This window comes from Condylostylus longicornis, unplaced genomic scaffold (assembly GCF_029603195.1).
Source record: "Condylostylus longicornis isolate FDR11 unplaced genomic scaffold, ASM2960319v2 ptg000081l, whole genome shotgun sequence".
In the NCBI taxonomy this organism is placed as follows: domain Eukaryota; kingdom Metazoa; phylum Arthropoda; class Insecta; order Diptera; family Dolichopodidae; genus Condylostylus; species Condylostylus longicornis.
The window spans coordinates 782,692-809,065 of NW_026578049.1; the positions used below are offsets into that span (position 1 = coordinate 782,692).

The window sequence follows — 26,374 nt, forward strand, 5'->3', positions numbered from 1 at the left end:
TTCACAAAAATTTACACATATTATGCATATGTGTATAACAAAATTATGTTTTTGTAATACATAAATTATATTTTGTTATAAAATGTACTTATTTGTATAACAAAATATATTTGCATTAGACGCCTTGACGTCAAAAATTTTTACCGTAAAATATATGTATTTGTAAAACAAAGTAAAGTTTTATTCATTCAAATGTTCATTATGACAATTAAAATTTTTGTGAAACAAATTGAAAATTTTTTATGAAAATAGACAATTACACGACGTGACAGTGAAATCAACTTCATATACATAATAGAACGGTAGCATTTCGTGTTTTTTAAAATGTCTTTTAGAAAACGATAAACAGGAAATTTAAACATGTAGACTATGGAATAGCTATTCTTTTCTCACATTCTCAAAGAAGATATTATCTATCTCCTTCCATTGGCATTGACAGTCTATCGGCAAAGAAAAACTAAAAAAAGAAAACGCAACGATGCTTTATTGCTTTTCTTTTTCAGTGTCTTTCATTGGTGGTTTTGGTTGGTGTGTGAAGTTTGAATAATTTCACAAAAATAAAACAAAAAAAAAAGTTTTTTATACTTTAATAATTAAAACATTTATTTAACTTAATTTAGAATTATTAATAATACTTAGAAAATAAAATACGATAAAAAAATTATTAAAGTATTCAATATAGGAAACAGGTTTTCCCTGTAACCAAGTGCATCGAATTTTTACATGAAATAAAAAAAAAATTTGAATAGTCACTACCATAGTATTAAATTAAAGAAGAAAACATGATATATTAAAAATGAAAATTGGTTTTTTTCTATCAAAAAGAAACATTTCTGTAATAAAATAGTGCAATTAATATATTAAATATTAATAAACTCTAAAAGTATAATAGGTTTAAAAGTTATAAAACAATTAATTACATTGAATTATAAAAAAAAAATATTTTAGTTGAGAAAAATTTCACTTAAAATTTCCTCATACATAAATGAAAGCAATTAAAAGAGTAATCTCTACTACATTGAACATTGTACTTGTTCTTAATAAAATTTAAAATAAAACATTTGAATTTCTCTTAACATTTTATCTATAATATCATAAACTACCTACCTACCTATTTAGTTACATATAAAAAAATTTTCATAAGTTGCTTAGTATTAAACTTATAGTGAATAAAGACCAAAATGCAAATACAAATTATATTACATGCGAAATGACAAATAAAAAATTTTGAGCAGCAGTTTTTATTTTACTAAATAATATTTGTATCATTACATAGGGGGTAGACAGTAGGGTGTATACAACAAAAAAAAAAAAATTTCTCATTTTGCTTTTTATAATAATACTTGCTGCTTTTCTTTGGTACTTGCAAATTTTATTTTTCATACATGACGATTACGACGAGGACTTGAAAAATACATACAATATAATATATTGGAGCATACAATTTCAATCAACATCGAACGAACAAAGAGTCGGAAAGCAGCTATCAACAACATACAGTATGGTAGTAGTATAAACTACATGTTTGTTAATTTTTTTTTTGTATAAATTTTAGTTGAATTCATATAAAATCGTTGAGTATTTTTATACTTGAAAACAAAATAATATACAATAATTTTTATATGAAAGTACCTTATCTACCTATAATAAAACAACAAAAAAAGCAAAGTGTTTTGTATGAGACGGATAATAGAGTAGAGAAAATGAAATTTTTTGTCATATAAAAGTGAAATATCTACTACATACAACCAACATAAAAAAGTATAAAGTATAATACAAAAGAAGAGAAATAGCTATAAAGCAAAAAATAAAAAGTTGAAAAATTCAACAAAGTTCAGACATTTTTGGGACTTAGAAAATTTTTTATAATAAAATCAATCAGTCTATATAAAAATGAGCGTCGAAAATCCACAAAATCAGCAATCTGAGGAAATTGTAAGTAAAATAAATTTAATTAAAATTAAAAAATAAATTTATTTTATTATTATAAATTTTTTGCTTAAATGCGTATTTATATAAGTTTACTTATTATAAAAATAAAAAATTTTTTCATAAGTATTATAAAATGGTGAAAATTTTTCAAAGTTTTTTTTTGTATGTAGAAAATTTTCTGAGTTTTTTTTTTTTCGTCTTTTGGGTGTCTTTTTCAATATGGAATCTCTTTATATTTAATAATTTTTATTATAAATTTCATAAAATTAACATATTTATTAATAAATAAAATATTTAAATAATATTTTAATTATTTTATATATTTTTTTTATCATAAAATTGTGTTGTGCTACTGCTATGTAGGTATAAAAAAAATATTTTTTTGTTAAAGCAAAATGGCGTTTCAGAGACTAAGTCCCACGTCGTAGATTTTTATAAAGGGAAAATAAAATTTTTTATATAATTTCTTTAATTTTTGTTCGATTTTAATTTGGTTTTTTGTAAAATTTGTTTCGAAAAAATTTAAATAAAATGAAATTAATTTTGAAAAATTGATTTTTATAATGTTTTTTATGAATTCTCTGAAATATATTTAATAAATTTTAAAATTTGTATTATAATTATTAAATTGAACATAAATTTTATTTAAAATGATAAAAAAATTTAAGAATTTCATAATATTAATGTGATTTTACTTATTAAAATTTTATAAAAATTTTAACTAAGTCCCATGAAAAAGTTACAAAGAGAAGAAAAATTTTTCTATCTTATTTTTTTCCATATGGATATAGAGAGAATAAAAATTTTGTTCATACATAAATGGTGTGTTGTTGGTATGAAGTAAAATATACTTATAATATTTTTTTTTTACATATTATAACTAAAAGGGAACTTAGGAAAAAAATGGTTGATCATATTGAAATTTTTATGTGAAATTTTTCTAAGTTTTTCTAGAGCATTACATACGATGTTCGTCGTTTAAGTTTTTTTTTTTTGTTCGAGAGATTTTTGAACTTAGAAAAATTTCATGAAATTTCTTAAAATGAACGAAGAGGAAAAGATACTTGGAAAAGGATAGGTAAAAAATATTGAAAATTAATGTAGATTTTGTACTTAGGTAACTTTTTTTACATACATATGTATAATATCTTATTTTTTGTAAATGGTGGAGATATACTGATATAAAATGGGGAACGGTCAAATAAAACGAAAAAAAAAAAGTTATATGAAAAATTGAAAAAATGCTGAGAATTGCATTATTTGGTAGGTAGGTGCCTTTACTTATTATATAGGCGTTATTATTTTAATTTTATAAAATTTTATTTTCAACTTAAACATAATAGATCTAGAAATTTATTTATCAATTATTTAATCTGTTCATAAGAATATACTATATTATATAATGCAGAATTGATAAATTTTTGATCACACATTTGTTTTACAAAAAATTTTAGTTTTTGATACATACATATGTGGAGTGAATATTGAAAATTGAAAAAAAAAAAAGATTTACGTAAAACAGCAGCCACGTACGTGAATGAAACAAGGCGAAGGGAAGAGAAGCTTTTCACTTTTGAACAAAGAAAATATTTAAAATCATTCATAATGAGTCTGCTGCCTACCAATTTTTTTTTCGTGTACTTAAGTATGGTAAAATACACATTAAGTCAAGCAAATTTTCACATTTCGCCCTTCATTAATTATAATATATGTATTTATAGGTATACCTATTTCTCTATTTACATTTGTGTCATGTAGGTACCTACGTAAATACATATTTAAAGCTCTTGGAAACGAAAAAAAAATTTGACGTTCTATTTGGTACACAATATTTAAATATTTATAAAAATGAAAAAGTTGTTATATAATCATTTAATTAGTGGAATATGAAAATGTTCTTATAAGAAATGTGGTTACCTCTCTGGGCAGAGCATAGTAACAGCGCAATAAATGTAAAAATAAATTTTATGTTGGTACCCCTACCTGCCTATTAATGACGTAATATTAAAAATTTTGTGTTTAAAATTTTTAATTTTAGTTAAAAAATTCTGGGCAGTTGCTCTGCCAGAGTTACCTCTCTGGGCAGAGCATAGTAACAGCGCAATAAATGTAAAAATAAATTTTATGTTGGTACCCCTACCTGCCTATTAATGACGTAATATTAAAAATTTTGTGTTTAAAATTTTTAATTTTAGTTAAAAAATTCTAGAACATTACCGAAAAATACGGGATGAAGAAAGGTGCTCTAAGGTTTCTTTGCTTTTCAGTTAGTTTTCATCTACATCTTTTTCCTAAATGTTTCGACTACGTAAAGAAAACTAAATTTTGACATATGTATGTAGCTAAATTTCAGATAGTATTGTCACACAGTTACGCTTCCTCAGGCTTTAGAATATAATATGACAATTACTGAATCATTATGTTTTATAAAAATATTACATTTGTTAAGTTTGTATTATTAAACTCTTTATATTTGTTATGCAAATAAATGTGTTATTTTGAATTTTTGGAAACTTTTTTCAACTGCTTTTCTTTTAAATTGACAGTTAAAATTACAAATGTATTTCTTCAAATTCTTTGTTTCAGCGTTTATTTCTTTTTAAAAATATTTGGCAACTGAATGATATTGTAATCGCAAGATAATACTTACATACTTATACGACAAAATCTGAGATTAAATCTACGATGAAGTCTGGTAATTGTTTACACATCAGACAAAAATTATCTGATGGCGCTCAAACTTTACGTCAAAGTTTAATAATTTTGCTACGAAAATTATAAGCATAATAAAAATTAATTGATCGCTGTTCCAAACTTTAGCTAGTGTTTAGATGTACGAATTTCATCGAACTAAAATTAAACTGTTGATTTTATTATTGTACTGTTGACACAAAAAAACCAATTACCTTTTGTTATTTTTGACGTTTTAAACAAAAATGTCAATTACTTATAAATTTATTATTAGAAATTTATATTGCCGCCTGATTAAATTTTGAGATGTTCGTCAATGCGAAATTATTGATAATCGAGTTATTCTTATCTTAAGTTTGTACATACTAATATGAATCAACAATTAAAATAGTTTTTTTTTTTCCTTTTAGAGTAAAACTTCTTTAAGAAGTAAAAAAAAAAAAACACATGTGGAGCTAAAAATTTTTGCATATGGCTGTTTAAATATAAGTTTATGTTGTGTTTGGTGTGAGCATCAGTTGGCCAATTTTTAGAAATAAGTAACTAGTTGTGACTTGTAGTATCAAATTTTTACTGATCAATTGTTAATTTTTTAATTGCTTACTTTCTACTTATATGGTATCGGATCGGATATTCTGTAACACATAATATCCAATTGTATTATGAACGTAATACATTAAGTCTCCCATATTATTAATTGAATTGGATTTTTTTTTACATAATAGGTACTGAACTGTTTTAGAATAACAAATTAAGAAGATTTAAATTTAAAAATATACATACCTGCATATGTATATATATATATATATATATATATATATAATATGTATATGTATATATATATATATATATATATATAATTTTCTTTAATATTTTAAAAATAAAACATTTATTCAGAGTAATAATTAATTTAAATAATAGTTATAATAGTGTGTTTTATCAATATTACAAGCATTAATCTAAAATTTTATCATGGTATGAACGTGTTTAATTAAAAAATAATTTTAAAATAATCCAAGAACTTAAAATAATTTCTTATTCTTGTAACAATAATTATGAATTGTGAATAAAATTTCGTTTACGTTTGTTTAAGAATTAAATACATATTTAAAAAAAGTAACTTTCATTTTCAAAAAAAAAAAATTGATAAGTTAATAAATTGAAAAAAATAAAAAATTAAAAAAACGGTATTGTTTTGTCATGCAACAGATGTTTTCCGAAATATTTAAAGAAAATATTTATTAAAAAAGAATTTTCTTTTAATGTTTTGGTAGATATTTGCTGTAAATTTCATCTTGATAAATTAATTTATTACGAACAAAAATTTAATTATTTAATAACAATTGTGACGAAAGTAAAATTAAAAAAAAATATAATCAACATTTTTAATAAATTTAGTGAAATATTTATAAAACAGAAATTTGAAAACGAAAAAAAAATAATCAATATTTATTATTAATCAGACCTAAAAGAATAGTGGTTTAAAAATTAAAAATTTGAATTAATTTCGTGAATTAAATATCAAAATCGATTTCAAAAGAAAATCCAAAAAAAAAATTCTGTTAAGCTGTTATGAAAAGAAAACAAAATTTTAGTAAATTTTAGTAGACAATTCAGTTTTAATGTACCTCATAATATAAAGCACGCTTCATTTAATCCAAACTGTATAAAGCCTGCAAAAATATCATGTTCGAAAATGACAATTGTGTATGATGTGATATAGAGTGACAAGAGCCTTAATATTCCAAAGTGTGTAAAAAATTTTTAAAATCGGTGGTGTCAATAATATGTGTTTTGCTTTTCTTTAGATAACGATATTTGTTTAATATTTAATTTTAAAGAAAATATCAATATGTAATATGATATGATAGCAAATTTTAAAAAGATAAAAAATATATACTTGAGCCTTATATTTTAATTTTTGGTATAAAAGAACGAATTTTACAAATTGCTACGCTTATTAATATCAAAATTTCTAATCTTATCAATATTTTGCAAATTATCATCTTTACTGTAATTAGATTTAATGTATGTAAACAGTTTTTCAGTTAGGTTTTCATAATATTTTATTTTTAATTATATCTAGCCATTTCATAAATTAAAAAAATAAAATTCTGCAGAATACTCAAAAATAAATATTCGGAACAAATGTATTTTCACATACAAAATGTTAATCAAAGACTGCTCAAGATACAACCTGCATTTAAATTTATTTTAAAAGATCCATACTTGATATTAACGCCCTACCAATTAAAAATTACTAAATTTGATATTTCGGTGTACATATGTATGTATGTATGTACATAATATTAAATTTTTTTGTTTCAATTCAAAGAAAAAATATATTCAATCTATTATAATTAATTTTTTTTTTATCAGATAAACTTGTATTACTTTTCAAAATTGTTTATCATACATAATTATCTATAATATCTACTCTTATTTATGTGTACTTATAAGGTAAATAGCATTGACAAAAAAAAACATAACACAAGATTTAAGAAAAATTATGATTTCATATTAAGATTACAGTAATTTCGTGTAAATTTGACTTGATCATTCAATGAATAATTTAAAAATTGTCTATAGTACACACAGATTAGATTCCCGGTGTTATTACAAAGTTTTCCAATCAACTCGAATTCAACAAATTAACAACATGTTTGATGGCATACATGTTCCATTTGTAAATTTGATAATTTTAATAACAATGAAATTATAACTTTAGCATTTAATAGAACATAATTGCAGCATATTTCAAATATGTATGCAGATCCAAAAGTATGTAATTGTAATTATAAAATTTCATAAAGTAAATTATAATTTAACTGTATGACATCTTATTACTTTCTTAGTGTTCTTTTTACTTTTTATAATTTAAACCCTTACATACACTCAAAATAATAATATTCATATTGTAAAAAAAAAAAGAGTTAAAAGAAAGTAGGTCATAAGAATACAGAATGGGAATAAAAATATATTTTTTGTTCTTATAAGTAAAAAAAAATATTTCGAAACGGTAGTCCAAAAGAATATACAAAAAAAAAGACGTTAAATTAAAGCTAACTAAAGCAAAAAATAAAGGTTTTTAAAATCCTATTGAGAACATAAATTAAGATTTAGAAAATAAAGTAGAAAAAAAAAATAACTTGCTGAAAACAGAATGGTAAATAAAGTTTGTTTTTTTATTTTTTTTCCTTCTTCTTTTCTTATCTTTTGAAATTTCTTTTGTTCTTAAGATAAAATAAAAAGAAATAGGAAAGAACAAGAATACGAGTACAAAACCATATTAAGTATGTAGATACGTAAAGGTGTTTGAACGCTGATTTCAAATTAAATAGAAATAAATAATATTACTTACATATTTATGTATTTATAAAAATAATTTCCGTTCTACGAGTATACTTAAGAAAAGCAAGTGATCACTATTAACCTCTAGAATCTACTCAAATTTAAAATAAAATGCATGGGTCCTTAATATTAATCCAATTTTTCTGCAAAAGCAATTAATTCTCATCCAAATCAGAAAATTAGCACGTGTTCCGTATTTCGGATTTTAGTTGATATTAAATGTAAAAACATAATTTGATCTTTTGCCAAAATGAAAATATTTTTAAAGTGAAACATTTGTAGATTGAACTTTTGAAAATTTATATTAAAATGCTCTTAATTCTACATTTACTCAAAAATTTATTGAATGAAATCTAATTAGTTAAAGTGATAGGTGTACATAATTTTTATGAATTCAGTCAATTTATAAATTATTTTAATCCAAATTTGATTTTATTCATTTGATTGTAATTTTTATGTTGAAATAGGTATAACAGAAATAATTAAATTTTTGAAAATTGATTTTAGTTAGGAGAGAACGTTATACTACATAGGTACAAAAACATGTGTTAATACACACACAAACACATTAATTATTAGCAAATTATAAATTTTTGCAAATTAAACTTAACAAATTACAAACAAAAAAAAAATTTTTATAAGTTGCTTAACTAAATTTTATTATACATTTTATACATATAGGTATTCTATGTATGTATATAATTATATATATGAATTATGCTTATAAAAAACATACATTTTAGATGTATATAACATTTTTATAAATATTGTATAAATATACAGTCGAATCCATGTATGTTGAAGCTATTCGAATGTAAGTGAAATTTTTTTAAAAGCACAATAGTTTCATTTGTTTTTCCAGTTTTTATTTTGATTTCGAAATTAATTCTAAAATTATAAATATCACAAAGTATGTTTCTGACATTACTGCTGTTATAATGTATACCGTTATAATGTCTATCACTGCTTCATTGTATTCAATTTGGACATTTTAGACGGTAATTAACATATTACAATTTTATACAATTACGATTAAAAAGCATTAAAATCGATATAAAATTGGTTCTTTGAGAAGATTTGTACTTTTTATTGTGCTCGCTTATAAGAAAAACTTGGCATAAGTAACTGAATCATGTATTTTTCTGTGTGCTCATTGGAACATCAGACTGTATATATGTATATAGTTCTTTCATTCTGTCTTGTAAAGTGTTTTTAAAATTTTTCATTTAGATCACCTAAAAATACTTTCGCCAAATTTTGATCAAATACTTCTTATGTATTGTACCTACATAACATATATATAACGAAAAAGTTAAAAGAAAAAAAAAGAAATTTGAATTATTTTCTGGTCTACTATGGGGCATATTGCTTTGATTACAGTACGATTAAGATATTTTGAACATTTTTGCCTAGTACGCGAAATTCTATTTTTATACTATTTTTTAAATTTTATTCTTGTTTATAAATGAAGGATACTTATTTATAAGTAAAGTATTTAATTAATAAATTTTTATTTTCAAATGGAATATAAGCAAGCTTAAATCTTACTTTATCGCAAAGTAGTTGAGTATTTTTGAAAATATAATTTTTAAGGTTAGAAATGCAAAATCTTTGTACAAATTAAATGAAGAGCTGTGTAAAAGGTGAACAATATTAATAGATTGTCGTAATTCGATATTATATTAGTCATAAATGTAATATCACTTCTTTTATATATCAAAAACAATTTTAGGAATTCCGTTTTCGTAAAAAACTTAAAAGAAAGAAAAATTTTTCATAAAAATATTGTTGTTGTTATTTGCAATTTCGGATCAATGAGAGAATGTTTTTTATAATATTACATATATTTATTGTATTGTTTATTCCTTATTATGTATTTAAATATAAATATGTACATATGTATGTATAAATTTATAAAGAAAAGAATAAATGTACAAGCTAAATATAAAAAAGTATTAAATTCGTCTGTGAATTTACGAAAAGTGCGACCTTATAAAATATCTGAACGAAGAATGAAATAATAAAAAAAAATTATACAAAAAGAAAATCGGAAATGAGTCGAAAAGAGAATAATAGATTGTAAAATATTTTAATTTGATTGATGAGTGTTGAAAAATTTGCCAAATTTTGTAGCATATTTGATATAATTCTAATATTTTTTTAAATATATTTTAGAATTTTGAACTGTAAATTTTTCACATATGTAGTTAAATTTTGTTAATTTAATAAAAGTCATTTGAAATTCGGAATTTTCAATATTATTGAGCAGAACACCACATTTTAAAAATTATCACTTTATTATTCGTAATATTTGCTTGTCTAACCGAGCAAATATGAGGTCTGAGAGGTGTCAATAATATCATAATATAATCTATATTATAATATATGAATATGCTGAAGGTATCAGTAATATTATAGTATAATTTTCGACGAAAGCATCATTGATTTCCTGTATAATTTAATTGATTGCATTGAAGAGCTAAAATTAAAATCAAATTCATTTGTAAAATCTTTAAGCTGAATATAGAAAAATGTTTTGATTTCAGTTAGAAAACAAAGAATCTTGTAAAAAGAATATCTTGTAAAATTTTTTAATTCATCAAATATTAAAATGTCCACATAACGGCGCTTACTTAAATTTTTTTTAAGTATTTCTACAATTTACTTATTTTTTCTTTTTTGTCAAAAAAATATAATTTGTTATTTAAGTTCCCGGAACTATATTTTTAAGTTTATATTTTTATTTATATAAAAAATTGATCAATAACAAAATAAACTAAGAGAAGCTACATATCATAATATAAGCATAGGCGATTGTTTAAGTGATTTAAAAATTAAATCGGAAATCTCAAAAAGAAAATGAACTTTATTTGTTATCACGATTCACGTTTGAAATATTTTGTATGTAATATTAAATGATTCGGAAAATAAACGAATATCTTTGCGTAAATAAAGCTCTTATGGTTGCTTATTGTACGTGTTAAGATATAAAACTGTTATATTTACGTCATTCATTTTGTTTCAATATAATTTGTGGTCTCTGTGACATTAGTCCTTATTCCTGAAAATTTTTTGTAATACTGTTAGAAAAAAATTTATATAAAAAATTTTAGCTGTCAAAAAATGATGGTAAATGAATTACTTAAGATTAGAGTAAGCAGCTGAAGGTTGATATTTCATTTTTTAATATAAAAAATTTCAATTTTTTTTTTAAAAAATTTACCAAATATTTTATCTTAGTAGAGAATAATTCTGTGTCATTAGAACAATTAAATGTAAATGTATGTACGTTTATATGTATGTATGTACATAGTTCCAAAATTGCCTCCTTTCGTTGAAATATTTTTTAAAATGTTACAGTAAAATCCGTTTGAGTCCCGGTATAAAAAATTTCAGAAAATTCGTGCAAATATGGGTAGTTTTTGTTTATCCAGGCTCCAAAGTCATGAAGTTGGATGATATGAATTACAATAATTTTAAGACATAAGACAGTCACAAGACGTCAACTAAAATTTAGAAAATTTTACATTAAAAAAAATGTTCTTTTTTGAACTGTTGTGCGAACTACAGAAATATTGTGGGGAGCAATTCGAAATTCCAAAAGATCTATAGACATTTCAGCAGTAAAACGGGCTGTACTGTAAATTGAGAAATATTTTTTTTGGGCTCTACTGTTTTATAACAAATTTATAACAATTAAATACTAAAACAAAATACTAAAATACAGTTATTGTTACCGAAAAATAAAATTTTATTTTTTTTGTTTTTAATGAGAAAAAGGTGACTAACATTAAGAATGGTGTCAAACTTTTAAAGAATCCAAAAAAGAATGAAAAAAAAAATAAAAAACAAAAAAAACTTCTTCTAACAATGTGTTTGTGTTTTTTAGTTGCCTGCTTCATATTCAAATTTGTATGATCGCGTTTATCTTTTTACTCATTTAAAATATTTAAAATCAAAAACAAAAATAAAAATCATATGAGATTTTATTTAAATTATATTATACGCTTACTGTATGTACACTCTTTCATACCAATACACGTACAAATAATAGTGTTATACACCACAGACTCTTCAATACAAAAATATTTTTAATTTATAGATTATTTGTTTTTTTTTTTTTCTTTTTCATCAAAAACAGTTTCACACCACGTGGTAATCAACATTTCGGCATTTTTTTTTTCTTTCTGTTTTCTTTTTTTTTTCACTTTTTAATATGGTAATAATGATAGTTGGTTGTGTCAAGAATTTTAAAACAATTTTCATTGAATAGTTAAGAGGAATATAAAAAAAAAGGTTTTTTTTTCTTTAATATTTCATCGATAACAGAAAATTTTTATACATATGTATGTAAGTATTTCAATAATCAAAGCAAGTAAATAGTTTTTTAATCAGATATTTACTTGTGTACTTACATACATAGGTACTTATTTACAATGTTTTTAATAATAGTTGCCCATATATTTGTGTTTTGTTCATTAACAACAGAATGTGTTTTATTTATTATCGGTAAACTAATAATGAATAGTTATTAATTGTGACGTAATATTTACAGTATATAGTACTTGTAGAGGTAGATAAAGTACATATAAAAATTACGTTGAATTTCATTTCAATAAATAATTTATATAATATAATACCTTACATAGTAAAAAATTTTTTCTATTTTGAAATAAAGGCTACCTATTATTTCTGGATCTTGAAACACTCAATTATTATTAATAAAATTTAATATTTTAAGTGTTTGTTTAAGAGTATTTTATAAAAATGTCCGCCTAGAGGTGATTTTCTTCTCATAGTGTTTAGTTCGGTGACTTCCGGACAATATTACATGTACTTTATTACCTTCTGTACATAAGAGAAAATCAAAAAGTGTTCTTGTAAATGTGATTTCGGTCAGTGAGTCGACGGTTCGGTCAGTGAGTCGACGGTTCGGTCAGACGCACTTTAACTGTTGTTATTATTGTTTTTTTTTTTTACGATAAAGTTCAACTCAAATTATCAATAATTTATGATATGCTTTTGAAAAATCTGTATTATATTTAATATTTTAATTTGACAATGTAAATCATTTTAATGTTAATTAACTTTTGAATAGAATAGAATAGTTGGATAAAAATTTTATAAAAATAATATTTAAATACAATATTAATTAGTGATTTGTTATTAATTAGCAGAAATTGTCAAGTTTAACTAAATTTGTGGCAAAAAAATTAAATATAATTTTTAAATTTAAAATTTTTTTAATTTTATACCAAAAAAATAAGATCATTTCGAAATAATTAAGATTTTTATTATATTTTTGTTATTAGATTTTTATTTTATTTTGTTGAAAGATTACCAATCAGATTATTAAATATGAAAAACTAATATTTCTGCTTTCGAATTTGTTGTTTACTCAAATAAGTTATATACTTAAGTTAAAATATTCAATTATAAAATGATGTTTATTTTTATATGTATGTATACAATAAATTAATAATCACTAAAATATTTGATTATTCTGTTGCGTCACATTTATTGTATTGTCAGAGACTTGTAGGGCTTTCGAGGTTTTGTTTTGCTTTTTACGAAAGTTATACGTAAATATTTCAAGTTTATTTGTTTTGTTTCTCTGCTTTTCTTTTGACAAATTTTGTTACAGAGTCAACTGAAAATTGTCTTATTTTGTAAGGATTATTACTCGTTAACTGTTCAATATTTAATTTATTAAGAAATTTTATTATAAATTTATACAAATGTACATGTATATGTATATAACTAATTATTTATTCTATTTCTTACTTTTTACATACAATATGTACATATGTGTGAAATTTTGTTGAACACGATAACCATATTTTAAGTTAATTTCAGTTTATAATAGAAATTCACATGCAAACTATCACATTCTTGATGTATGAAAACCCTTATGCGACTTGCTCAGAAAATTTCATATTGAAACATTAAAATATACTTAATAATCTTTTTTAATATTTTTAAAATCCCATTCTGAAAAAGTGCAATTTTGGACATATCAGATTTTATATTTGATAGAGAATTTATGTTAACACATTTTGTGGTTAATTAAGTTTTAAACACATACATAAGTACATACTTATTTTTTTATCATATTCTATGAAAAAAAAAACATGAAGAAATAAGGAAAATTTTGATAAAGTTTTATAAGATTTTAACTCAAAAAAACCACGTGTTACGATAAAAATTTTTTACGAAAAAAAAATTTCGTATGTTTGCTTGTTACATAATATAAGGAAAACATGTTTGGTGTGTATAACTGAAAATGTTGTAATATAATGTAATACATATGCATAGATAGTAATTACATTCATACTTACATAATATGCTAAAGCTACTTATATTTCTATATATATGTATATGTATTTTTCAGTATGTATGCATATACTCGTATTATGTATTACTTTTAGAAATAAAATGTAAATCAAAAGTAAGTAATAAAAGATAAATGAAATTTGAATTTATTTTACTTAAAAGCTTCTAATAAAGGGAAGTTTAGAAAATAACAGGGGATTTATGTACATGTGCACATAAAATATGTTCATACTTACATGTATGTGCATATTTTCATATAAAATTCAAGCAAAATGCTTAATTTCCTAAAAAAGTTAAGTAAATTACAAGTTGTTACTAAAATAAACAGCTTCAATGAATAAAATCTTCACAAAATAAGTTTCAAATAGCTTCAAACTTGTTTTATTGCACATTTTTCTGCTTACTCATGGAGAAAAGAGAGAATACATATGTATGTATGTATGTATATCATTCAGAGATTTTATTTAAAATAAAATTTACTTGTACTATTAGTGCTCATTTTAATTTCGAACAAAACGAAAGTTTTAAGAAATAATGCCAAACATTATACATTTATTAAATATAATAACTATTATTAACACTATTTTGAAATGAATTTATTTGTTTCTCAAATACTTACATACATACATAAAGATTTTCATTTACAATTACTTTATAATGAAATTATAATAAAATTACATTTATTTTATTTCTGTGTATAGGTAGCAAATATTTCAAATTTTATTTACACAGAAAATTATTATTATGTCAAGTATATTGTGTACATATGTATATTTTATGTATGGACGTATATACATATGTATAATCAAATTGGCAAAAATTGAAGAAAAAAAAGCAAATCAAAAAATTTTGATAATTTAATGCAAATAAAAATTTTTTTTTTGATTTTAGAAATTATTTCAAAAATCAAAATTAGTTTCTCAGTTATTTGAAAGTTATGTAATACATACATGGTTATCTCAAACAACAAATTTGTTACCAAGTTACTTAAAGAAATTAGTTATACAAATTTTGAAATTAAACATCTTATTACAGATCATACTTCTTAGAAAGAAAGTGACAGAAGAACTTTATTTTAGTACGTTTAATTTGTATTAAACTGAGATGCTTTCAAACATTTACTATGCTTACTTTGAAACATCAAAATAATGATTGTCAAACATTTAATGTCATACAATCATAATATTTACATATTAAATATTGCAATTAGTATAATTATTATCTACTCATTCAAAAAACTCATTCACCCATGTTTTTTAAGAGTAAGGATAAGAACGCATAACTTTTTAGTATAACACTTTTAAAACTATTTTAGTTTTAAATTTAAGTGTTATATTAAATATGAAAATTATTTTAAATTATAAAAGTTATTAAAATTGTTTATTATTATAGAAATTATTATGTACATATAGTATATATAAATAATATATATATATATAATAATATATAAGAACTATCATATTAATTATGTATATATAAATAGGGTGTATAAAATCATAAATAAAATTTTGGTTATGATAACTAAAATGTCAATGACCTTCCACCATGTGATTTTTATTTAACATTTGTTTTTTTTTTTTTTGCTTTTCACTTGATTCTTTAAGTGGATATGTGTGTGAGATTTTTATAAAGCTATGTATATGTATATATAAATAAATTCATACAAACGTAATGTATAACATATATGCTTAAAGAATATAAAATATATCGAAAAATTTAATATATTCAATAGTTTCATTTATATGTTAATAAATATAGGTTAATAACAAGTAAATTAATATACAAATGTGTGCACATATGTATCCATATTAAATATATAGAAATGTCGAAAAATTTTTAAATTAAGAGTTAATCACTTATTAATATTTATCTATGTATATACATATGTAAATATTGCGTAGTATGATACATATAAAAAAATATATGTTAGACAAACAAAATCTTTTTCTTTTTCATATTATTTACATATACATACATAGATCTTAGTCACATATTCATATATTAATAATTTTCGCAATTAAACAAGCTATTGAAAATTTATACCAGTACATTTTCGATAGAGTTCTTTATGTTTCATTTGCTGGCAAAAATAGAAATTGATATAATAGAAAGACTAGGATTAACACCCTGATATCGTAAATTTCAAAGTCTTAACGACTCAAAAATTCCAGTATATGTAGTACAAAACCGTATTCAAGTGTTTTTCGTTAGGGTAGGTAGATTTATCTAACCAACTTTTTTTTTTTTTATGAGTTGAAATGACTTCCTATCTCATGAGTTTAAAATATGCTTGAAATATGTAAACACTTGCATACATACATGAAAATATAAACGACTTAGTGAAAAGTAATAGAAAAATTAAGCAATATTTTAATTTTTTATTTTCAACATAAAATTTTTCCTTACAAGTTTTTATGAATTTTTTAAAGCTTAAATTTTTCATTATCGTATATTTTTTTTTGAAATTGTGCAAAACTAAGTGAATTTTTTATTTAAAATTTTTTTTTTCAAAATTTTATTAATTAAAACGAAGTCATTCGTCGAACGTGTGTCAATCCCGGTATACGAAGTGTATTGGCCAGCTATTGCCTAAAGATTTTACGGTATCAATTTCTGCTAATTCTGCAGATTCGTCGGATGGTTCAGACTACTTCAGACGGTTAAATTGTTGTTACTTTTTATAATGGCTTATGTTTAAATAGATTAATGTCCAGTTTATTTTTAAGTTATTGTATGAATTCGGATAAAAACTTATTTAATTTTTCCAAATTAAAATGAATTGGAGTAGTATCTTGTTTACTCATTCATCTAAGTGCAGTATAAAATCTCGTGCAATAGAATTTGGAATTCGAGGAATAAGTAATTCCTTCGGATTTTTTGAAATTTTTCTAAAAATCAAAATTCATATACTTAAGAATTATCTTCATTTTAAAATGTTGGCATTTCGATGGAAATTTAGATACCTATTATGCACAAAAAAAAAAAAAATAACCATAAGTGAACAGGTATTATGTATTATAAATAAAAAAAACAGGAAACTGGTATATTATATGTATGAATGCATACATGTACATGACGAAATAATCGTCATTGTCACTTAAAACAAAAAAAAAATATATAAATATTGTTAAAATTTGGAACTTTTTTTATTACATATATATTATGTATTGTTCGTTTCGTTATAAAATTGGAAGTGTGTCGTCGATGATAACCCAAGAAAAAGCAAAAAGAAAAGAAAAAGGAAATCATTTATCACACATAACTGCTTACAAAAGCTTTATAGGTGTTCGTTGCGAAATAATAATATTGTATTTGCATTAAAGTTTTTATTATTTTGTTCCAATTCAGTTATTCTGCTCAACATTTTCACAATTTTTAATAGTATCTGCGAGTAGAAAATTATGTTTTCATATAAATAAATTTGTTATTAAAAATTAAACTATTTTTAACTGAATACCTATTAAAATTTAGATTGTATAAGAAAATTTAAAATTGAAAAATTTTATTCGAAATCAATTCAAGTTTGCATACCTACAAAATATCGAGTGGAAAAAGATAAAATATTAAAAAATGTTTTAATATTAGTATGTTATTTTATTTTATATCATATAAAATTATGAGCTAAATGAATTTTTTTTATGATTTGTTGCCTTATTGTGTGACTAAGAAGAAATTTTTTATGTACATACATATCTACTTTATAGACTTAAAGAAGTCGCGCGACAAATTTTGCATAATTATATAAAAAAAGCAGTTTCATTATATTCTCCTAGTATTGTTGTTGCTGTTGCTATTTATAAGAAAATTTTTTTTTCTTGCGGTTTTAGTAGTTTTAAGATTTTAGCAAATCTTATAAGGAAAGCCAACAACAACAATATTTAAAAAAAAAAATTTCAGCTACACTTTTTGAGATTTATGAGTATTTTTTTTTTCTCTTTTTTTATTTCGTTTTTTTTTTTTTTTTTTTTTGTTTGAGACAAAGAAGGTAACCGGTGTGTGTATAAAATTCAATTTTTGTGTTTTATTTTTTAATTTTTTTTTGTTTCTTAAATATAAAACTGGTTTTATTAGAAATACCCTTGACCTTTTTCATTCATTATTTTGTATAATATTTTTATAATTATGAAAAAAAATGGAGTATAAAATACAAGTTAGCAACAAGTTAAGGATAATATGTTATGTTAAAAGAATAACAGGTGTATCCACATAATAATGTACACACATATGTTATATATATATAGATACATATGTTTCTTATAGAGGATAACAAGTGTAAAATGTTTTTGTCAAATTAAGTATTCTTATGCAATCATTTCATCCAAATTTGTCATAATAGGACAATATTTTAGAACCCACTAAACTTTTTCCAATGATATTTGAATCAATTTCAAATCAAAATGTCTGACAAAGAAATGAATTTTGTAAATATGTTTAATTGTTTTTCAAATTTTTAGTACTCCAGTTAGAAAAATTGAAATTTAAGTAAAAAAACAAAGAAACTGCCAAGTCAATAAAAATTGCAATATAATAAGGTGAAATATTATAAAATATAAGCGTCAATTAACTGCAACGTATCTAATATGTATTCGCTTTTTGCTTCAACATACATAATACATACAAATGTGTACATATGTACATAAATGTACTTGCATATCAATGTTTATTTAAGTAATGCACAACGAATTTCAAATTCAAAATGTTTTAACAATGAAGAAACCAGGGGTATGTATATAAGTATACTAGTGCCACCTATTTACATAAAATTTAAATATATATTTATGTAAATTATTGTATATGTGTGTGTAATTAGTGAATGTATATGTACAGATAGTAATATTTAGTTGAAATATAAAAATCGAAAGTGTTTTAACAGAAAAAAATTTACTTTCTATTAAAATTTTATACATTTTTTTTTTATTTAATTTTACTATAAATAATTTTAAATATAGGTATACATATAGGTGTTCAATATTGTGTAGAGATCCATACAACAACAAAAAATAAAATAAAAAACTATTAGATATCTATATTTATGTATATTTCAATATTTAAAGAAGGTCTTCTCTTTTTTAAATAATCATTTTGTAACAGAGAGGAGAAAAAAGATTAAATTAGGTCAACTTGTTACACATGTGTTTTCTACACACTTACATATTATTATATCATACATGGTGGCATAACATACATTATATATATTTACATCTACGTAACCTATGTATAATATAGTTCTATTACTTTTTACGTCTATCGTGTAAAAATATATTCTATATATTTATTTATAAATGTCATCCATTATATTAAATGTGTGTTAAATTTATGAAAGATAAATTATTAATATGGTTAATACTTTGATGTTTTCATACAAACATACATAAATTTTTATGTACATATGTAGATATTTATGAGAAAATTTGTCGTTATGCTTGTGATATGGTCGCTCTAAAATTACTTATGGACAAATAGATAACAATGTATAATAATAATAAATACACTTATTATTCAAATTTATGTAAATAGTGGACAAATCTAGTTGTTTCACGACCCATATTGTACTAAGAAGAAGTCTGACTTCATAAGTAAATATGTAAAGCCATACTCCAGTGAAAATAGCCAGTGAAATACAAGAACGGTTTAGTCGTGCTCACTATCTAGTAACCCACATGGGAATGGGCTAAAAGCAATATTTTTTTAATTATGTTTATGGTGTGCTTGAAAGCTACTTTAAAAATTATTTGATTAGTTTAAAAATTTTAGGGAAAATAAACAGATTCCTTTAAACTTTTTGATTTATTTTATGTTTTGTTTAATCAAATATTTCTTATAGGGAACGTAAATTTTTCTAAAAGACATTTAAGATTTTTAAAATTAGCGTTTTAATTTTGTTTTCTCTCTTACTATTTCTTCATTTTCTACCGTTAGTATTTGTTTTCTTGCGGTATTTGATTACTACAACATTATTTTCCGTGTGAATTGAAAAAAAAATGAAGATAGAAAAACACCAAAGTATAAAGTTTAGCATTTCTGCAAATTCATTTTATATTTTTTGCCATAGTTTTTTCGCTTTTATTTGTTTACTAATTCGGATCCATGTGTGTTAGCTAAGCTTTTCATTAAGTATTTTTTTTTTTGGATCAACTAATTGAAATGGAAAATAATGTTAAGTTTATAAAATATAAGACACAAAAATAAAAAACACAACAACCAGAAAGCATAAATATAAAAATAATCTACTACTTTTTTATTTCAAATAATTGAATAAGAAAAAAATATTTTTGTTAATATGCTCAAGTATACCAAGTCTAAATAGTTAATTTACTGATCTCCAAAAATTTTTTTTCAAAATTTAAAAAAAAAATGTTTTTTAAATAAACGTTCATTTTTTTTCTAAATTACAGGGTGTTAAATCATGCAACGGAGATTCTCAACCAATAAATGGCTTAAGCAATGGCCATATAGAAATGAATGGTTCTTCACATGATAAATCAAGTAGCAATAAACATAAATCATCAAGTAAAGATAAATATCGTGATAAAGATAGAGATCGAGATAAGGATCGTGATAAAACTAAGAGCAGCAGCAATTCAAAAGATTATTCTAAAAGCTCATCTAGTAGCAATAAAGATAAATATCGTGATAAAGATCGTGACAGAGATCGTGACAAAGAACGCGACAAGAATCGTGATAAAGATCGTGATAGAGATCGTGATAAAGATCGTGATAAAAATCGTGACAAAGATAAAGAAAAATCATCCTCAGACAAAGATAAAAATAAATCATCGTCATCATCATCAAATCATAAATCATCTTCTTCTTCAAAAGATAAGGACCGTGATAGAGAAAAAGATAAACATCGTGATAAAGATAAAGAACGGTCTTCACATAAGGATAAAGAAAAAGATAAATCGTCTCGCGATAACAAAGAACGTTCATCTAAAGATGAAAGGCCAAAAGAAAGCAGCGACAAAGATCGCTCAAAAGATCATAAAACAAGCTCAAAGGATAAAGAACGTTCATCTGACAAAGATAAACATAGGTCAGATAAGGACAAAGACCGCCAAAAATCATCGACTTCATCCTCAAAAGATAAACATTCCAATTCAAGTTCTTCAAAATCAAAAGATAAAGACAGAGATAGAGATAAGGACAAAGATAGATCTAAAGACAAGGATAGGGACAAAGATCGAAAAGATAAGGACAGAGATAGGGAAAAACGACGAGATAAAGAAAAATCATCAAAACCTGCCGAAAATTCATCAAAATTAGAAAATGGTTATATAAATAATGAAACAGAGCAAGTTATGTTAAATAATTGCAATTTTAATGGTATCAATGAAGTTTATCTTAAAGAAGAAGATACAGCAACTCAACAAAATCACTATATTATCGAGGAACCACGAAACAATGTGGTTAAAAATGAAATGTTTAATGCCAGTCAAGCAAGTTCATGTGATTATTCAATGTCACAATTTCGAGAAGACGAATCTGCATTTTCACAAAAACTTGACATGGACGAAAGCCAAAATAATTTCGATGAAGCTTCACAAGATCCGATTGGTTGTGGAAATAATGAATACGGTAATGAAGACGAGAACGATGAAGAAGATGTTCCTTTATCGAAACGTAAAGTAGAAATAAAAGAAGAAGATGATGATGAAAATATTCCCCTTTCGAAAAGAAAAGCGCCTATTATAGATAGTGATGAAGAAGATATGCCTTTAAGTAGTCGGAAAAAAGTAAAGCAAGAAATAAAAGTTGAAGAAGATAGTGAGGAGGATACTCCTCTGTTGGCAAGGAAAAAAGCAATAAAAGTAGAAAGCGATGAAGATGTCCCATTAGCTAGCCGAAAAAGTAAAACTGCAGCTGCTGTCAAAAAGAAGAAGCGTGGTGCTTTGGACGATGATGAAGAATTTGACGAAAAACCTAAGAAGAAAAAAATTAAAAAGCCAGCCAATAATGTAATTAAAACAGAAGAATCACCAACAAAAGGAGGTAGAAAAAAGAAAGCTGAAGAAGAGCCTGAAGATGTATGGAGATGGTTAGTAAATTTTATTAAGAAATTGATAATTTTTATTATTTTGTAATTTTTTAATACATTTAATTTTTTCGTTTAAATTTTGTCATTTAAAATTTTACGTTTCATACAAAGAAATACACCAACGTGCATAAATTATTCTTTATGTATGTATTTTTGTATTTCACTGAAACTAAGAGTAAATGTACATATACTCATATCTAGATGATGTGATAGCATTTAAAATTGTTTCTGAAACAGAAAGTTTAGCAATAATGTAGCTGAAGATATTTTTGGTTAGCTATGTATACTGTGCTACCTGTATTTTATAAATAAAAAATCTAGTTTTTGACATTGCTGTCATATAGACAAATATAGTATTGATTGAAAAATGTGGAATTGTAATTTATAACGAAGAAATTTTTTTTATTTTACAAAAAAATTTTTATTTAATAAAGATGTATTTGAATTTTAAAAACGTAATAGCATTATGGAATCCATACTATTCATACAGATACTATAAATATTATTTTATATGCAGAAGATTATACAGTAGAAGAAAAATTTTAGTAAAAAATCTTGAACTCAATTCGCCTAATATTAGTAGTTTAACAATTAAATCCAATAATAAACAAAAATTGAAAATAGAAAATGAAATAAAAACATTAAAAAATTTTAGGTGGGAGGAAGAAAAACGTGATGATAGTATAAAATGGAATTTCTTAGAACACAAAGGACCCTTGTTTCCACCAGAATATGAACGATTACCTTCAAACGTACGTTTCTATTATGATGGTAAACCAATGACTTTATCGAATGATTCTGAAGAAATTTGCTGTTTTTATGCCAAAATGTTAAATCATGATTACGTAACAAAAAAAGTTTTCAACGATAACTTTTTCAAAGATTGGAGAAAGACTATGACACAAAGTGAAAAGGATGTAATTAAAGATTTGGGAAAGTGTAATTTCAAAGAAGTCCATAACTATTTTGCAGCGCTTTCGGAAAAGAATAAAAATCGTTCTAAAGAAGAAAAACAAGCATTAAAAGAGCAAAATGAAGCTATTATAAAAGAATATGGCTTTTGTACAATTGATGGACATAAAGAAAAAATTGGTAATTTTCGTTTGGAGCCGCCAGGTCTTTTTCGAGGTCGTGGTGAGCATCCGAAAATGGGTATGGTGAAAAGAAGATTGCGAGCAGAAGATATTATTATAAACTGTTCCAAAAACAGTAATATACCAAAACCACCGGCAGGTCATAGATGGAAAGAGGTTAAACATGATAATACTGTTACATGGTTAGCATCATGGATTGAGAACGTACAAGGTCAGGGAAAATATATTATGTTGAATCCAAGCTCGAAAATTAAAGGTGAAAAAGATTTCCAAAAATATGAAACTGCACGCAGGTTGGATAAGTTTATCAATAAAATACGTAACACATACAGAGAAGAATGGAAATCAAAAGAAATGAAAATTCGTCAGCGAGCTGTTGCATTGTACTTTATTGATAAATTGGCTTTAAGAGCTGGTAATGAAAAAGATGAAGACCAAGCTGATACTGTAGGTTGTTGTTCGCTTCGTGTAGAACATGTTGAACTACATAAAGAAATGGATGGGAAGGAAAATGTGGTAGTTTTCGATTTTCTGGGTAAAGATTCAATTAGATACTACAATGCAGTACCAGTTGAAAAGCGCGTATTCAAAAATTTGGAGTTATTCAAAGAGAACAAGAAGGAAGGCGATGAATTATTTGACCGTTTAAATACTTCAATATTAAATGATCATTTAAGAGATTTGATGGAAGGTAAATCTTTTTATAAATGTGTGTTATGAGAGAATATTCTAATGGAATTATTTATTGCACTTTCCTTAGGTTTAACTGCTAAAGTATTTCGTACATATAACGCGTCAATTACATTACAAAGACAATTGGATTTGTTAACTGAAGAAGGCACAACTATTCCTGAAAAAATGTTGGCGTATAATCGTGCAAATCGAGCTGTAGCTATTTTATGTAACCATCAACGTTCAGTACCAAAAAGTCATGAAAAAAGTATGGAAAATTTGAAGAGCAAAATTCAAGCTAAACGTGATGCTATAGATGATGCTGAGGCAGAATATAAGGTTAGTTATAATATACCGTTGCAAATTAATACGTATTGTATTCATAAATACCGTATTTTACTTATTTGAAGGAATTGAAGAAGGATGCAAGGCGCGGATCTGTTAAAGAAAAAATAAATGCAGATAAAAAATTAAAACAATTAGAAAGGCTGAAGGAACAACTTAAAAAATTAGAATTGCAAGAGACTGATCGTGATGAAAATAAAACTATTGCTTTGGGTACTTCAAAACTAAATTATTTAGATCCTAGGATATCAGTTGCATGGTATGTTAAAAACATAAACGAAAAAAAATAATGTAATAACGTAATTTAATACAAAAACAATCTTTTTCTTCATAGGTGTAAAAAACATGATGTTCCAATTGAAAAAATTTTCAATAAAACGCAACGTGATAAATTCCGCTGGGCTATCCACATGGCAGATGAAAATTATCGTTTCTAAAGTAAAATCTTGACATTAATCATGTATTCTAGTAATTAAACAAATTTATTACTTCTATGCAAAAATAATTTTTGCATTAAATTAAGAAATAGTAAATAATTTTAATAAGAAAAAACTTAATTTTATTTTTAAAAGTTATGTATGCAAATATACATATAAAACGCAAAAGTAAAAACTGAATATAAAAACAAACAAAATTAGAAACGAAACTATAAAATTAAAATCATATTTTTCACATAAAATGGTATTCAATCATATGAGAATTGAAATTACATATATCATTAGCGTTTATATTAAAAATATAAATTTATTTTATTTAAACAATTTTTTCATTTAGGAAATATTTCGTTTTCATTTAATTTAAACGTATTTTATTAATTTACGTTGAAATTTTGATAATTTGTAAAAATCTCTTTGATAATAAATTCCGGTATTGTATAGTTAATATTGTTTTAAAATTAAAAAGAATATCCTATAGTTCCAGTAGTTCTTTTCATCACTTTTATTGTTAAAGAGATTTTGAAATATATATGTTTTTTTTTTATTTTAATGAATTACATACATATGTAATTTAATATAGTACTATAATTGATATTTTAATTATGTTTAAAATTAATTAGGGATTAAGTTTTGTATTATGTAACTATGTAAATTAAAATATAGATTTAAAATAAATTTTAAAATCTTTACAAACCATTTTTAGTTGTGTAAAACTATTTTTTTTTTTTCGTTTTATAAATCAAAAAATACAAAACACGACTTCGTGTATCTGTAACTAAATATAGAAGTGCTATACAAATCATGTAATAACATTTTCAAAATTTTGTCGATATTAATATTTAGGTTCTGAATTTTCGAGAATATGAATTTATGTTAAACTTATATTCTATTAAATAAGATACAAAACATTTTAAATATATATTTAAAAAAATAAAAAATGTGTTTGTATAGCATTTCTTTATTTTTTTTACAATAACCCTTCGTGAAGTTATAAACAGATTTTTGCGAAATGTTTTTATATTATTTAGACATGGTAAATGCACAACATTTATAATTAAACTAGCGATATAGGTTTTAATAACAAATATTGAAATTCGTAATATTATAAAAATAGTAATATAAAATAATATGTATATCGTAACAAATCAAAAAAAAAAAAAAATCAAATTTTTGAAAATGATACAATGAGAGTAAATTATAAATAGTAAATAAAAATATTTAAATAAAATGTAAAAATTGATAGTATTGACTTTATTTTTATATAAAAAAAAACAAAATTTGAATCATTTAAAATAATATTTACCCAATCTTGGACGTAAATAAACATCTAGCTTAAATTAACGGTCATACGTTTGAAGTTGTATTTATGTTATTAGAAGTTTTTTTTCTGAAAAAATATTATTTATATAATTAACTGAATGCTTTATTTTAGTAAGAATTGAATATATGAAAAAGAGTTCACATTTAGAATTCATATTTTACTT

The 26,374-nt window shown here is 23.3% G+C and overlaps 1 protein-coding gene across 2 annotated transcripts; it reads left to right on the forward strand.

Moving 5' to 3' along the window:
- Nucleotides 1-1,024: 1,024 nt before the first annotated feature.
- Nucleotides 1,025-25,187, forward strand: LOC129613109 (DNA topoisomerase I, mitochondrial). 2 transcript variants are annotated; one of them, XM_055527039.1, is made up of 6 exons: nucleotides 1,025-1,935; nucleotides 20,703-22,342; nucleotides 22,998-24,127; nucleotides 24,197-24,447; nucleotides 24,519-24,712; nucleotides 24,788-25,186. In XM_055527039.1, the coding sequence occupies exons 1-6, from the start codon at nucleotides 1,894-1,896 to the stop codon at nucleotides 24,888-24,890; spliced, it is 3,360 nt and encodes a 1,119-aa protein (XP_055383014.1). In that variant the 5' UTR covers nucleotides 1,025-1,893; the 3' UTR covers nucleotides 24,891-25,186. The 2 variants fall into 2 exon arrangements, with proteins under 2 accessions (XP_055383014.1, XP_055383013.1); XM_055527038.1 differs by lacking the exon at nucleotides 1,025-1,935 and adding an exon at nucleotides 19,000-19,029 and having other exon boundaries at nucleotides 24,788-25,187.
- The last annotated feature ends 1,187 nt before the right edge of the window (nucleotides 25,188-26,374 follow it).